At 43.9% G+C, this 16,061-nt stretch overlaps 1 protein-coding gene across 5 annotated transcripts in view; it reads left to right on the top strand.

Annotated features, from left to right (window-relative positions):
* The first annotated feature begins 7,977 nt into the window (after positions 1–7,977).
* UBE2H (ubiquitin conjugating enzyme E2 H) overlaps positions 7,978–16,061 on the top strand; it is a 98,242-nt gene continuing 90,158 nt past the window's right edge. The window contains exon 1 of one of the 5 annotated variants that reach the window (XM_061165782.1): positions 7,978–8,449. In XM_061165782.1, the coding sequence (XP_061021765.1) occupies positions 8,397–8,449 (53 nt within the window). In that variant the 5' untranslated portion in view covers positions 7,978–8,396. Of the gene's footprint in view, positions 8,450–9,677; positions 9,696–16,061 lie in introns of those variants that run through there. The other 4 variants (XM_061165786.1, XM_061165783.1, XM_061165784.1 and 1 more) reach the window with 4 other exon arrangements.

Here is a 16,061-nt window from a genome sequence, read left to right as displayed (position 1 = left end):
AGAATTGATGGTTTTGAACTGTGGTGTTGGAGAAGACTCTTGAGAGTCCCTTGGATAGCAAGGAGATCCAACCAGTCCATCCTAAAGGAAATCAGTCCTGAATATTCATTGGAAGGACTGATGCTGAAGCTGAAACTCCAATACTTGGGCCAGCTGATGCAAAGAACTGACTCATTTGAAAGACCCTGGTGCTGGGAAAGATTGAAGGCGGGAGGAGAGGGGACGACAGAGGATGAGATGGTTGGATGGCATCACTGACTCAATGGACATGAGTTTGAGTAAACTACAGGAGCTGGTGATGGACAGGGAGGCCTGGCGTGCTGCAGTCCATGGGGTCGCAAAGAGTCGGATACGACTGAGCGACTGAACTGAACTGAAAATCACTGTGGACAGTGACTGCAGCCATAAAATCAGAAGACGATTGCTTCTTGGCAGGAAAACAATGACAAACCTAGACAGTGTGTTGAAAAGTAGAGACATCATTCTGCCGACAAAGGTCCATATAGTGATAACGTATGGTTGTGAGAGCTGGACTGTAAGGAAGGCAGAACACCAAAGAATTGATGCCTTTGAACTGTGGTGCTGGAGAAGACTCCCGAAAGTCCCTTGGACAGCAAGGAGATCAAACCAGTCAATCTTAAGGGAGATCAATCCTGAATATTCACTGGAAGGACTGATGCTGAAGGTGAAGATCTGGTATTTCGATCATCTGATGCAAAGAGACGACTCATTAGACGTCTCTGATGCTGGAAAAGATTGAGGGCAGAAGGAGAAGGATATGTCAGAAGATGAGATGGTTGGATGGCATCACCAATGCAATGGACATGAACTTGGGCAGACTCTGGGAGATGGTGAGGGACAGGGAGGCCTGGCATGCTGCAGTCCATGGGTTGCAAAGAATCATGTATGACTGGGTGACTGAATAACAACAACAGAGAATCATTGCTTATTTTGTTATGTGTGATAATGATATGGTTAAAAAGGAAAATGTCCTTGTTTGCAACGTATGCATGCTGATGTAGGCAGGGCTGAAGTGTCATGGTGTCTGAAGATTATTTTCAAAAAGTTTAGCCAAAAAACATACATATACATACATGCCTACATGCAAGTAAAACAAATATGGCAAAATGTTAACAGTTGTTAAATGTGGATGGTGGGTATTTGGGTGGTCATTGTTGTGTTTTCTCATATTTTCAGCATATTTGAACATTTCCAAAATAAAAATCCAAAAGAATTACAAAGCAAAAAAAACTAAAGCAAGGTAAGGAGATAAAATTTAGGGGTGTATCTTTTTTAAATTTATTTTTTATATATTTGGCTGTGCCAGGTCTTAATTGCACTGGACCTTCATTGGGGCATGCAGACCATGTGGGATCTATTATAGTTCCCTGACTAGGGATAGAACCTGCACACCCAGAACCCGGGCCTCCCGCACTGGGAGCATGGAGTCTTAATCCGTGGACTAGCAGGGAAATCCCAGGGGTATATCTTTTTACAAAAGGGGGTCAGAGAAGGCCTCTCTGAAGACAGACATTGACTAAATGCAGGAAGGAGGGAGTTGGCCACAAGGATCCAGGAAAGGGCATTCCAGCAAGAAGGAACAGCCAGCTCAGAGGCCCTGATGTGGAAACAGGCTTGGTGTGTCCCTGGACACAAGCACTAAGAGAGGCTGAGGGTGTGTCATCGAGGTAGGAAATAAGGTTGAAAAGCTAGCCTAAATCCAGATTATATAGCATCACAGAATTGAGATTTCAGTCTACATTTAAGGATGACCTACTAATGAACCATGAGTGAGGAGTTCCTTGGGTCAAATTATATTTTAAAACATCTCTCTGGTTCCTGGGTGGTGAGTGTGGTGGTCAGAAGGGACAAGAGAGGAAGCAGAGAGGCTGATAAGTAGGATTTATTGCAGAGTGTGGTGTCTCAGATTAGGTGATGGTACAGGGCGAAGGACTTAGTTTTGCCAAGTATGTCCCAGAAGGGGAGTTCTTATGGAGTTTGCTGATGGGCATGGGAATGAAGGGAAGAAACAGTTAAGGGAGACTCCAAGGACAGTCTGAGCCTCTGGCCAAATGGTGGTGCCGTCTGCTGAGATAGGGAACTCTGGACGGGAGGCACAGACTCTTCCTTCACAGAGGAACATTAGTTGGGTTTAGAATGGCCTGGAAGTCTTCATGGTCATGGAGGAAGTGGAATTGGGGTTGGACCTTCAGAATAAGGAGTTCATCAATACAGCAAATGAAGATTTTCACGTGAGTTAACAAACAGGGTTGCCCAGCTGATCTGAATCCTGGTGCTGACATTTACTGGCTATGTGCCTGTGGGCCAATTACTTCTTTGAACTTGAGGTTCTTCATCCATAAAATAGGCAAAGTCACATCTGTCCTTTCAGGTGTTAGGCTGTAACACACCTTGGCACAGTGCCTGGCACAGACAAGGTGCTCAACATGCAGGGTTTCCTGCTACTCTGTAGAGAGCATTAGGAAGGACTGACTTTGTGAGCATCCAAAGGACTGCTTTAAGCTGCTTATTTTTGGTTGCCTTTTCAGCCAGAGTCATCCTTTCTTCCTTTTATTTATATGATATTTGAACACCGTGTGCCACATGCAGTTCTAGGCATTGCATGAATTGCAGTGAATGAAACAGACAAAATCCCTGCCTTCTTGGAGCTTACATTCTGGTGGAGGGAGAAGACAAACATAACTAAGTAACAGACAGAATGTAATGTATACATGAGATGGTGCTGAGTCCTAGGGAGAAAACAACACAGGGAGGGGGAAGAGGAGACCCTGGGGTGGAGCTGGGACTGCAATGTTAAATAGGATGCCCCGAGAAGACTCTACCGAGAAGGTGACATCTCTGCAAAGCCCTAAAGGAGAGAAGGGAGGGAGCCATGGTTTTTAAACTAAATGTAGAATGTTTTAGACCAAAAGTGGCAAGTGCAAAGGCCCCAAGGCAGGAGCATACTTGGTACATCTGAGGAACAGCTAGAAGGCCAGTATGGCTAGAAAAGTGTGAGTGAGGGAAGAAGGTAGGAGCAGCTCCTATATGGCATGGGAAGCCTGCAATGGTTTTGGCTTTAGCATGGAGTTAAATGGGAAGTCCTCAGAGGATTTTGAACAGTGGGGATCTGGTTTATGGTTTAAAAGGATCACTGGTTTCTATCTGTGTGAATTCAATGGTTAAAGAGAGGAGGCCTGTTGGAAAGCAATTCTAGTAATGACAGTTTCAGTATTAGAAGGAGAGGTCAAGGATTGTAAAGTCCATGGCCTTTTACCTCAGCGCTGGAAGGATGTATTTGGTTGAACCAAATGAAGTTGCTGATATTTGATTGTTCTTGGCCTTAAAAAGTGACCATTTCATGTATTCCAACTTAATAATGGCCATTTACTGAGAAGGGTAAAACTATGTGAGGAGGTGGTGGGGAGGGTATCAGCAGTTTATTTTTGGACGCGAAAAGATGTTGAACAGGCAGCCATATATACATGTCTGGAGTTCAGGAGCGAGGTCCCAATCAGAAATGTACATTAGGGAGTCAGAGCACAGAGGGTAGTTACAGCTCTGAGACTGGCTGAGGTCACATAGGGATTAAACGTAGACAAAGGAGAACAGAGGCCTCAGCTCCCCAGAGGCCTGGGGAGCAGGCCAGGGGCCTCTAGCATTTCCAGATCAGAGAGATGAGGAAGCAGCAAAGGAAACACAGGAAGCCACGACTGGCAAAACAAGGGTTCCAAACAGGGAACTGGCCTCAGTGAAAAATGTAGGTGTGAATCATTTCCAACCTTGCTCTCTCCTTGAGCCTTGGCATTACAGTGTGTGTGTGTGTGTGTGTGTGTGTGTGTGTGTGTGTGTGTGTAAGAGGGACATGGTAATAGCTTATCCATGGCTAGATCTTTAGAGATTACAACATCTCTTCTTCTGTTTGATCCAGGCAAGGGTAATGCAGGTGCTATCATCCCATTTTACAGATGAGTAAACTGGGACATAAAGATTAGGTTTCTTGCGCAAGTTACATCAAGGTATCTGTCTCCAAGTTCCACATTCTCATTGAATCATGCTTGTTTGGTGCAGGTGGGGGGAATGTTGGTTTTTCCCTAGGGGGCCTGCTGTCAGAGGGAGTATGCAGAGAATCCCAAGGGAATGACAGCAGTGTAGGAGATGCAATTTTTCCATCCTGGCCACTGCTGGCTATTCGAGCCCTACTGACTGCTTCTGTGGGGACAAGTTGTAACAGGGTTACATGGAGGAGACTTGAAATGAGTTTTAAGCTTTTATTTCCTGGCAGCAAGAAAACTGCTGATATTACTGCCCTCTTGAGGGCTCTGGATCTGTGATCTCTGATACCAAGAGCTCAGGACTAAAAATGAGACTATTTCTCAGTAGAAATGGTCAAACAGAATCAGAAGGCCTTATCTAGGGGACTTTCATATCTGGCGGGGACAGTGATAAATTCACTTTAGTTTTAGGGCCATTGTGTTAGTAGGGAACCTTCGGAGACAGAGAAGCTTCTGGGCTAGATTCTTTTACTCACTCCACCGAATGATGGGTTCATCTTTACTCTGTCTGAATGTCTTGCTCAAAGCAGTATATTCTCTGCAAACTTGTTTTCTTGCCTTTGAGAAGCTGCTCCTGAGATCAGAGGTTCCTTTGGTCAAGCTTGGCCCTGCCCTGGGGAGAGATAAACAGGCCTGAATACATTTCCCAGATTGCAACACTGGCGAGTCAGTCAGGGCGGAACAGCTGTGCCCTCCCAGTGCCACTGGCTGTCCCCGATAAGGAAGAACACGGCTCGTTCTAGCGTACTGCCGTGAGCGCACACATATAAACAGACACTCCCAGGCCCTGGTGTTGTTTTAGAGTAAATTATTGACATTCTGAATAGCTGAAACCTTGGGGGAAAAGGTGAGCACAAACTTACTCTGCTCAAGAGGAGCTCCAGGTCCAGAAGCCAAAAAGACGACAAACCAGAGCCGTCACGTGGCACCCCTTTGGACCCACCTTTTGAACCTACCTGGTCAAGGGTGGGTTCAGAAGCCCTCTGAAGCTCCAGAAAGAGGAGGGAATGGAGAAGAAGTCAGAAAGGGGGCGGTGGGTTTATGAAGGAGCAGATGGCAAAATGCCCTGAGAGAAACTTGGTAAAAATGTGAACATTCCTTTACCGCAAAGATGGACCCTATGACATCTTTAAAAAAAAATACCAGAAAAGGGAATTCCTTGGCGATCCAGTGGTTAAAACTCCATGCTTCCACTGTAGGGGCCACAGTTTTGATCACTGGTTGGGGAACTAAGATCCTGCATGCCATGCCTGACCAAATAAATAAACAAATATTGATAAAATTAAAAATACCCCCTAAAAGTGAATGCTTTTCTTCTTTTATGACTTACAGCATATAAGGAGTGGGGCAATGGGGGACTGATATTAATAATACCACCAGTAATATTGTCACACTTATAATCATGAAAAGCAATTTATAGTTTACGAGGGGCTTTCACATTCATCTTTTCCATTGACTCCACCAACCCACTCAAGTGGGTAGGGCATTATGAGCCACATTTTACAGATGAGAAAACTGAGGCTCAGGGAGGCTATAAGCAATTAACTGAAGCATAATTGTGGTCTGCGGAGAGGCAGGTTTGTCCTAAGTAACCCAGAGCTAAGATGCTTACTAGGAAGGGTGATTCCTTTTCAAGGATTGCTCAGAGGCTAAATGCATTCTTAGGTAGAGCAGCTCCGCCTTCCCAGGAGTGATCCAGAGCAAGCCTCTCTAATCACTCCCCTGATGATTTTTGCTTAGTACTTAGATCACAGCAGCATAACATCTGTGAAGATTAAAGCATCCAGGGAAAATGTCTAGATCCACCCTATGCCCCTCTTTCTCAAGTGTTCCACCCTTGACCAGCTCTTAGGAAAAAATACCTTTGGGTCCTCTAAGCTTGCTACCTTGCTCTCAGGTGGGGAAGGAAACATCCTTATTTACATAGGACATTACGGAAGCACAGGACCCACCTGGAGGGTCAGGCAGGTGTTTTGATAGTGCTGATGCCTATCGGAATCTTCCAGCAGTGGTTCTCAAACTTTGGCCTGCATCAGCATCATCTGGGGAGATTGTTAAAGACTTGAATGTCCAAGCCCCATCCCAGACCTTTGGAATCAGAATCCCCATGGGTGGGCTCTGGACATTTGTGAGCTTAACAAGCTCCCCAGGTGATTCTGAAGCACACCAAAACTTGGGAATCACTCAGGTGAAGGGAAACGGGGAACCAGGCTGGGAGGGGAGGGAGCAGCAACGGGAGCCTGGAGAGGCTAAAGGAGACACAGTCATGAACAATTCCCTGCTCTGGCTTTATCTCCCTTTAACAAAGTGGTCAAATAAAGGGGGTTAGCAATCTCGTCATTCAAACACGTGTTCCTTCTGACAGAAATGCTATGTGCAATAGGAAAGAGCAATACAGCCCTTTTAGAAGCAGTTAAAATAGCCTGTATTTGTCAGACAGAATAGAGGTGACCAGGTACTGCGGAGAGTGAGAAATAAGTAAGAAAAGATTGTTTGATGGGTACAGAGTTTCTGTTTAGAGTGATGAAAAAGTTCTGGAAATAGGTAGTAATGATGGTTGTAGAACACTGTGAATGTAGTTAATACCACTGAATTTTACATTTTAAAATGGTTAAAATGGCAAATTTTGTGTTATGTATAATTAACACACACACACAACAATAACGGGTCTTTTGGGGGATGAAATGATAGGCGCAAACAACATTCAATTTTAGCTGATTGCTGCTGCTCCAGGTTCACGTGTGTGTGTGTGTGTGTGTGTGTGTGTGTGTGTGTGTGTGTATGTTTATGTGTATGTGCATGCGAGTGTGCATAGGAGGTTACATAAGGGGACCCAACTCACAGCACGTGGTTTGACAGGCCACAAGTGTATTCATGGGGACAAAGGAATAGATAAAAATTTTGAAAATAGATGGCAGCGAAAATATGATATAAATACAGGAGCTGCCTGGAACACTCCTTCCTGCCCCCTTTGCCTGGTTGACTCCTGGATTCCACATCACTTCTTTTTGAGTGCCTTGTAGAGCAGTGTCTCTCAAACTTTACTTCACAAAGGAATCACCTGGGGACCTTGTTAAACTGCAAATTCTAATTCAGTAGGCCTGAGGTGAAGCTCTAGCCTGTGTTTCTAACAAGTTCCCAGGTGATGCTGACAGTCTAGATCTAGACCACATCGGGAGGGCTGTGTAAATTTAAAGTCTTTCTTAGTTCACCATGTCCAGCAGAATGATTACCACACAATGGGTGATCAATAAATGCTTACTGAATGAATGATGAAGTTATAGGTTTGCTCTAGGAGTTTGGAAGGCAGAACAAACTTTGTCCTAAACAACAGCATATTTGGAGTACTTCTGCTTCTTTCAGTCATTCACTTTGTGAAATCACCTCATACTGTGTAAAGATGTTACAACCAAATTGCTGCCATGCTGTCTCAACTCTAATCCTTGAAAAAATGACCCTATCTATACACATGAGGGATAGCAAACCCTGATTTGCAAGCTTGAAGAAGCCTGGCTATTCTCTCCATTCAAGGTGGGAGCAGAGGGCAGGGAACCTGCTGGTGTAGGAATTTCTAGATTTTGGTGCCTGTCTGGGTTAATTGCCACCTTGGCTTCCCTAAATCAAATAAACACACTTTTTAACAGTGTATGTGGGAAGGAGGTTCATTACCCTAAAACACATGAATATGATGATACTGCCATTATTTAACCATTATCGTTTTTGATGATGACAACGACGCTGACAGTTGAGCGATTAAGTGTGTGAGGGAGTTGGGGGAGGGGGCAGAAAGCTGGGCGGGCAGGAGAAAGAGAAACTACAACTCCCAGAATCCCCTGCTAAACCCCCACGCCGCTGCCGCGGCACCCCACCCCTTTCGCCAACTGGGCCCGCCCCGCCGATGACGTCACAGAGGTGACGTCACGGCGCCCAGAGCGAGGCTGGGGTAGAGAGGCCGATTGAGCAGGAGTCGTCCGCTGGTCGTGGAGGCGGCTTGGGAGCCGGCGAGAGGGTGAGCGGGCGAGAAGGCGAGAGAGCTAGAGCAGGCAGGAGGGAGCGACGCACGGCGCAGAGGAGCGCCAGGTCCGGGCCGCGGCGGAACACAGCCGGAGAGGGGCAGCCCGAGCCGTGCGCCGCGGGGTCCCCACCCCCACTCGGCCGGACAGTGCCCGGTGTTCCCCCCCGTGCGGGGGGCGGCGGCGGCGGCTGACGGGACCAAACAGGACCGCGGGGGTGTTGCCACCTCCATCGAGGAGCCGGGGCGGCCGCGGGCTCCTCAGAGCCGGGGCCCGGGGCCCGTGACAGGCGGGCCGAGGAAGGGCGAGAGGCGGCGGCGGCGACACCATGTCATCCCCTAGTCCGGGCAAGAGGCGGATGGACACGGACGTGGTCAAGCTGTATCCTTCGTGGAGGGGGAGGAATTCGGGTTCTACGTGGGGGACGATATGGGGATGCCCGGGGCACCCCCTAAAACCTAAGCAGGGGCCCAGGGGCACTCCAGCCCACTGTCCAAGGCTTCCTCCCACCCCTCCCTCCTCCCAGTGCCTACGGAGGCTCCTTGGCACCTCCCAGGAGCCGAGATCCTTCTCAGCTCCCCCTTTATCTGCAGCACCTCGAAATGTGCGTTGTTCCACGCTCTTTCCGCACCCCCAGTCCCCGTGACTTTTCTCCACGACGTTTGGACTCCCAAATGGGCCTTTTTTTTTTTTTTTGCAGTACCAGCCCTCTCTCTCTTCACCACCAAGCCCACCTTCTTTTTCCTGTTTGCTCGCTCTGAATTTGGGGACTCGAGATAGAAATTCCCTAGAGCGAAGCCTTTCTCCTTTTCTTGAGATGCCTCCATTCCCTCCTCTCACAGTGCTTCTTGAACTGGGGTAACTCAAGTGACCTCCTTTATCCCTAATTCCTTTCTATATTAGGAAGAGAGAAGTCTGCTCAGTGCCCCCCTCTTGTATTAAAGAGCTCTGAGTATTTTAGATCAGCTACCTTTATTAAGCTTGCTGGTCCTTAGAAGAACCCCACTCTTTTCTTCCTACCGACAAAGCCTATCCCACCCATAGTATGTGGTGAAGACCCCCAGGCCCTCCAGCAAGCCACCCTCCATATTGTGGCTATGACAGCTGAGGGGGAAGGAGAAAAAGAGGATCTCCTTGACCAAATAGCCCCTGCACTAGCCACTTAAGCAAACTCCCTGTATGAGAATAAGGTGCTCATAAAAACTGCCCTGTTCTTGCCAAGTGACACCCTTTATTTTCCTACTCTCCCCACCCCAACTTTATGTACTTTGGAGGTAGCAGTGGGAAAGCTCTAACTGATAAGAGTCCTTCAGGCAGTGGTTTTGGTTGGAGTCCAGACCGATTATTTCATGACCAGCTAGAGAAATTCGCGAAGGTTCCTGTGACAAATCGAGACATTTTTTGAGGGGTAACTTAGAGAGTGATGGGAGAGAGGAGCCCAGGGTTCCGAAAGACTAAATCCCTGGGGAGAGGGGGAACTCGGGGCTAGAGAGTGGTAGTGTGTGAAACGCAGTTTAAAAAGTCCTGTGTCCTGCTTCTGTTTCTCCTTCACCCCCATCCCCCCACCATTTCCCCCTGTTGCAGGGTTTTGTTTATATAACTCAAGTTGTTTCGCTAGATTCTTCAGGTGAATTCCTTCTTTCTTCCTTTTATTGTTACTGTTTTTGATTGGATGTTTTACCTGTTTGTAGAGATCGATGATTATTGTTGAACACTCACTTAAAGAATTCGCTGAAGTTTTAAAAAAGTAGTTTTTTTCATTTGGTTTAGAAGTGGGGGATGGAAGGGAAGTTGCCTGGGCAAGTGATTCTCCCCCCCCCCCCCCCCCCATAATCTTTTCAGGAATAAGATGTTTTTCTCTTCACTCAGGAAAACTTGATTAGAAATTAGGAACAGTACATGAACGTCTCAGTTTAGGGTTAGGAGTTTAGAATTTGGGGGAGGTGGGAGTGGGAATTAGAGAAGCAAGTAAAATAAAGTATATGTTATGTACCAAATATATGTTTAGGCACAAGTGAAATTGACTTTATGAGCTGTTTGTGGCTGTGATTGAGTTTTGTAAATGTGTGAATGATACCAGTAATGTTGGCTTTTCGTAAGGTGGCAGGAAAACTTGTAACTATGGCTGTGTGTACATTTTACACAAAGCAGTTTCGGGTTTTATTTTTGTTTAGGAAATGACATGGTGGCAGAATCTTGAGTTATTTTTATCTTGAATTGAGACTTACTGTCACACCTAATGCAAATTTCTACCTAATGTTTAATTGGGATGGGGGTGAGAGAGAGAATTCCAGCTGTCTTTGATCAATGTCAGATTCTCAAATTATATACTTACATATATTTTTTTAGAAGGCTGAGGATAAAGAGGGTGAGGCCTTACTTGACCTGATGCCTTTTCCATACAGTGCCTTTTGTTCATTAGTAGTTGTGGCATCTAGAATGATTACCGTATTTAGGAGTCGGGGTGTGGGGGGGTGGAAAGGGGGAAGAAAACAGACAAAGAACAGCAGGGTGTCTTTCTTTTTTTTCTTCCCCTAAGTGGCTTATTTCATAGCTTATTTTTAGTAGAAGATGAAGAAAGGCAAAGATGCATTGGCCTTCTGTTCTTTCCCCACCTTCCTCCTTTCTGACAAAAGAAAGCAGAGGCGCTTTAAAATTGTACATGTCTGAGATAGGAGGACAACAGTCTCGGGATTTAAAAGCCAGAGGTTATCTTTGTTTCATGTTTGTTATTTTCTGGTCTGAGTTAAATTTTTTGTATTTCCTTTTGTTGTGCATGTGTGTTGGGGCGGGTGTGTGAGAGATTTTGTGGCCTCTTTTCTCTGTTGAATTCACATTAGTAGGCCCAAATGGAGACAACAGTTTTTGAGCAAGGTATATTTACCATGAAATTTAAGCAAGGTATATTTACCAGGACACTGCTAAAATGAATACAATTGTGTGAAACAGTCGAGGGTTGAAAATGAAAGATGGTGTGGAGGAAGTAGGAAAGGTCTGGAGGAATGTACTTGCTTTTTGCCCCTCAGTGCCCCCTTGATTTCTTTGGTGTATAGGCTGATAGCTGGTTTTGTTGAAATCTCCTGTTTCAGCCCATTTTTGGATGTCTCCTGAGTGTAATTATGCCACCAGGATTTACAGCCTGGCAGGGAATCTATATAGTAGGAAAGTAGTGCGTGGGGGTAGGGAAAGAAGAGGATGTGTAACTAATTGGCCACTGCCTTCCAGCACCTCGTTAGGTCCTTTCAGAGACACCGTCTCTGGTTGTTGTTTGGAGTCGGTGATATTTCTTTTGTGACGGGTTGGTAGGAGGAGAGCTGACTTCCAAGTTATGGAGGGAGTGAGTGTTTTGCACCAATGCACTTAATAGTCTGCTGGGCGATTATGTTCTGAAACTCTGACTCATTCATTGTTTCTCTTCTGATCCTTTGCTGAGGGTTGTGCAAACCTCTCCAGGAGCCTAGAAACTGATGTACATGACTTGGGCCCTATAGGAATGTGTCCCAATCAAAAAACTTGCAAAAAGCCCAAATCCTTTGGAATGGTGGTTGAATAATAGTGTTTCCATTTGTTTGCAAAGTGAGGTGGGTGGGTAATGCTGTGCCGTTCTCAGCCTGGCAAGCTTTGAGGTTTCTATCTCAAACCGGCTGATTATTTAGATTGTCTGAGAACTGGGACTCTGGTGACCTTAAAGCGTGATTTGCCCTAAAGGAATATCGGTTTAAGTTCTCCTGGGTGGAGGAACAAACAAGCTCAGATTACACGGGTTTCCTTGTTGGTGGGGGTTACTCGTCTCACCCTGTTGCACAGCCTGGTGATCCTTTTATCTGTGAACCAGTGGCCCCTGCTGAAGGCTGGAGCTGCTTGTTTTGGAAAAGCCTATGCAGGCAAAAGGCCGTAGGCACAGCTCCTCACAGCTTATTGGCTGCTCTGTTACTACCCGGAAAAGGAGGAGGGGCGGAGCTACCAAACAGCTGATGGGAATGTGTGACCAGCGTGTTTATATACAAAAGAAGTTGGGGTTGGGGAGGCCTTGTGAGTGGTGTCACAGGATCAAGTGTATTTTCAAGGGGTAAAAGAGGAGAGGAAAACCTGACCTGTTAAGAGTACAAGAAATACTCAGGGTTAAATCAGAAAAGTGTATCTGATGCTAAGGAGAACTTGGCAAGCACTGTGTTTGTTATTGGTGTGAAATTTTGGAACTTAATTTTATAATACCAAGAGTTTTCAAAGAGTCCCTTTTTTCAGAGGGAGTGTGGTAGCTTAAAACCGGGTAGCCACCACTTTAAATTTATTTAACTGACTCCTGCAGGGATTCAAAAGTATGGTAGAAAGGTAAGCTTCCCTTATAAAAGCATTAAGAGCAGTGATCAGAAAGGGCCAGTGTCTTATACTAAATTCGTTATCTGCATTAGTGAATCTTATAGGATCCTAGTTGTCTGCCTTAGGGTTTCAGAAGCTTTCAGTAACAAGTTCATCCCCTCAGCGATTTCTGCACCCTTCTCTTCCCAGGCTTGGGGCTAGATGCTGGGGGTTTAGTAGTGAAAATTTTGGTGTGTGCTTATGTAACTAAAACAGAAAAAAAATCAAAGTACGTGTTGTGTTATATCAAGTGAGGACTGTATGTATCACCTTTTTTTTTTTTTTAAAAATAACTCATATTTACTTTCAGAATTGACTTTTAAAGGAATAGAAAGTTTAAAGTGAATTTTATGTTATGGGATATATGGGGATCTCTCTTCCTGTTGTTTAAAAGAGTGGTGTTAAAAACTGAAACAAAAACAAATATTAAAATGTGTAGCCATTTGTCGTCAACTTTGGTGTTTTGCTGTTGATCCGTAGTTATTCTTTCCCTAAGTTAGTAGTGTTTGTTGCTCTTTTATTTGTGCTCAAAGTGTGGACAGTGCTTTTATCTTTTAACTAACTCCAGTGTCATTGGGAAAGTGTGGTTTGCCTGTGATCTCTGTTTTAGTGAGATGAAAAGATGGAAGGTGGAACAGTTTTATGGTCTTAAAGCTAAAAGTTAAAGCTTTGGCAACTCTCAGTGTTCTGAATTTGTCTTCTCTGCCTAGATTTTGGTGACAAATATAACATACTGGCACTTATTTTGGTTAAGCAGGAACCTACATGAGTAAGCATTCACAGCTTCAGAACATCTGATTCCTGCAGTGCAATTCTAGTAAATTACACACAAGCCTAAAAATTCAGCTTTTAGGGGAAAACAGTCTTTGCAGATGTGACCCATAAAAATCCCTTACCTGTTTTCGTGTGTGTGTGTGTGTGTGTGTATGTGTATGTGTGTGTTAAAGGAACCTGGATTTGTTGGTTTTCTAGTATGCAGTTTCCCCAGCACCTTGACCTGTACATATCTACATACATTATAGATATATAATTATATGTAATTTAGTATCTTGTTTCAGTCTTACCAGATTTTAATGGTTCCAAGAATCACTGGATTTTTTGGCATATGATTCAGACCTGCGAAAGTGCTTATAGTGAAATAGTTTTTTAACTGTAGACCTGCAGTGCACATTTTAGTAAAATACCTAAATGAAAAAACTTTAATTGAATTATACAAGTAGTAAGATAATTGAGGAAAATATAGGTTACAAAAAGGGAGAGAAAACCATCTCCCATAAGCCTTTCCTTTTAAATACTGGTTCTCAAACTTCAGTGTGATCTTAACTATTTGTGGTGGTAGTGGTTTAGTCGCTAGGTCGTGTCCGACTCTTGCGACCCCATGGATTGTAGCCTGCCAGACTCCTCTGTTCATGGGATTCTCCAGTCAAGAAAACTGGAGTGTGTTGCCCTTTCCTTCTCCAGGGGATCGTCCTGACCCAGGAATCAAACCCCGGTCTCCTGCACTGCAGGCAGATTCTTTACCAACTGAGCCATGGGGGAAGCCTACTTGGAGGGTTTGTTAAAATGGGTTGCTGGGTCCCACCCCTGAAATAGTGTGATTCACTCAGTCTAGAGTGGGGCCTGTGAACATGCATTTCTGACAAGTTCCCAGATGATGGTGATGCTGTTCTGTCCAGCAACCACAGTTTGAGAACCATTGTCCTGAAATGTTAACATAAAGCTTTTTCTTATCAGTACTTCCCCCCGCCCCAGGATATATTATTTTCAATCTGTTGATCATACTGTATGTGCCATGTTTTTGCTTAATATTTTTGCAACTGTTTTTCCCATTTATAAATATCGGATATAATAAACCATGACCTAAAGCATACCTGTACCATTGATTTAATTCTTTGCCTTTTTTCCGTGATAAGATTGAAATTAACGTCTTATGCATAAGGCTTTTCTTACATTTTTGGATTACTTCTCTTTTCTAGAAATGATATTCTAGATCAGAGAAGGTAAGCTTTTGAATTAAAATATTTAATTAAAAATCTTGGGGTCCCACACGCAGTGGACTCTTTGTTATGTTCACTGAAGCAGTCAGCCTGGCATAGTAATGAAAAATGAGTTCTGATCTCTTTGTTTAAACTTTATGTTTTTTTTGTGTGTGTTTGAAAATAGTGATTCTTACATTAGGGATACTTTTGTACTTCTCAAAGTGCCTTCTCTGAGTTGGTAGATTGCACATAATATACTCATGAGCTGTCTGATTGGTAAGAGTTTTAGTGACTTGATTATTTTTCCTTTTGTTATTTATTGAGATATAATTGACATAAAATAACTATACTTGTTTAAAGTGATAGATTTTGTAGGTTTTCACATAAGTATCACTCATGAAGCCTATTGCCACAGTCAAGATAGTGAACATACTCATTTTCCCAAAGTTTCTCTTGTCACTGTAGATTATTTTGCATTTTATAGAATTTTATATGAATGGAATCATATACTGTGTACTCTTCTGTGTGAATTCTTTCCTCATATTTTTTAGATCCACCCTTGTTATCATGTAGTTCTTTCCTTTTTTTTTTTTTTTTTTTTTAGAAAACCACTGAGTAGTATTTCATTTTATGGCTCTACCATAATTTGTTTATGCCTTCCCCCTTTGTGGACATTTGGGTTGTTTTCTCTTTGGGGTTATTACAAGTAAAACTTGTACACTTCCTTTTCTTTTGGGTAAATATATTGGAGTGGAATAGCTGTATCATGTGGTAGATACAGATTTAACTTTATAACAGGTTGCTCGAATTTAAAAAGTTAAATGGTGATGGTTGTGGCATTGAGCTCTTGTTTCAGTTGTGTGTTTTTTAAAGGAGTCCCATTAAATAACATAAGCCTAAACACTGATTTCTAACCTAACTCTGTCAAAGCTAGTTCTGTGGCTGCCCTTCCCTTCCCCTATTCAAAGTTAGTTAAATTTTCGTTGTGAAATATTTTTTTTGTGGCCCTTTGAAATCGTACTTCAAGAAATATGGTCACAAATAACTTTTATTTTTGCATTTGCTAACAAGACTGTATTTTTGTGAGATGGTAAGCACCATCTTTGTTGATGGTACCCTTTTCTTGCTTTTTGTAAAGTATTGATAAGAAGTTTTTTAACATTAGTTTTACTTAGCACCTCCAGTTTACAAATAGTTATGTAGGACTCTGTTAAGGTCTAAATTGCCATATGGACTGTGTATGCGTTTAGTCGCTCAGTGGCATCGGACTCTTTGTGGCTGCATGGACTGTAGCCCACCAGGCTCCTCTGTCCATGAACTTTTCCAGGCAAGAATACCGGAGTGGGTTGCCATTTCCTACTCCAGGAGACCTTCTCGACCCAGGGATCAAACCTGCATCTCCTGCATTGGCAGGTGGATTCTTTACCACTAGGGCCACCTGGGAAGCCCCTTCCTATGGACTAAATTCAGATAAAAAGAACCAACAGGAACCCAGTGGCAGAACTGGAAACAGATCCTAAGAGGGTATCCCTTATTATGTTTTCCTGGACTCTTTTTTAAAAAGTTAATATTTAGCAAAATAGTGGGTTTTTTTGTTTTGCTTTTTAACTTTTGGCATCCTCTGTAAGTGATTTGATAAGTTAATTAATAGACAT

The sequence above is a fragment of the Dama dama genome, chromosome 18, assembly GCF_033118175.1.
Source record: "Dama dama isolate Ldn47 chromosome 18, ASM3311817v1, whole genome shotgun sequence".
In the NCBI taxonomy this organism is placed as follows: domain Eukaryota; kingdom Metazoa; phylum Chordata; class Mammalia; order Artiodactyla; family Cervidae; genus Dama; species Dama dama.
Note: the sequence above shows the minus strand (reverse complement) of the source record. Positions and strands in the feature narration are given on the sequence as shown.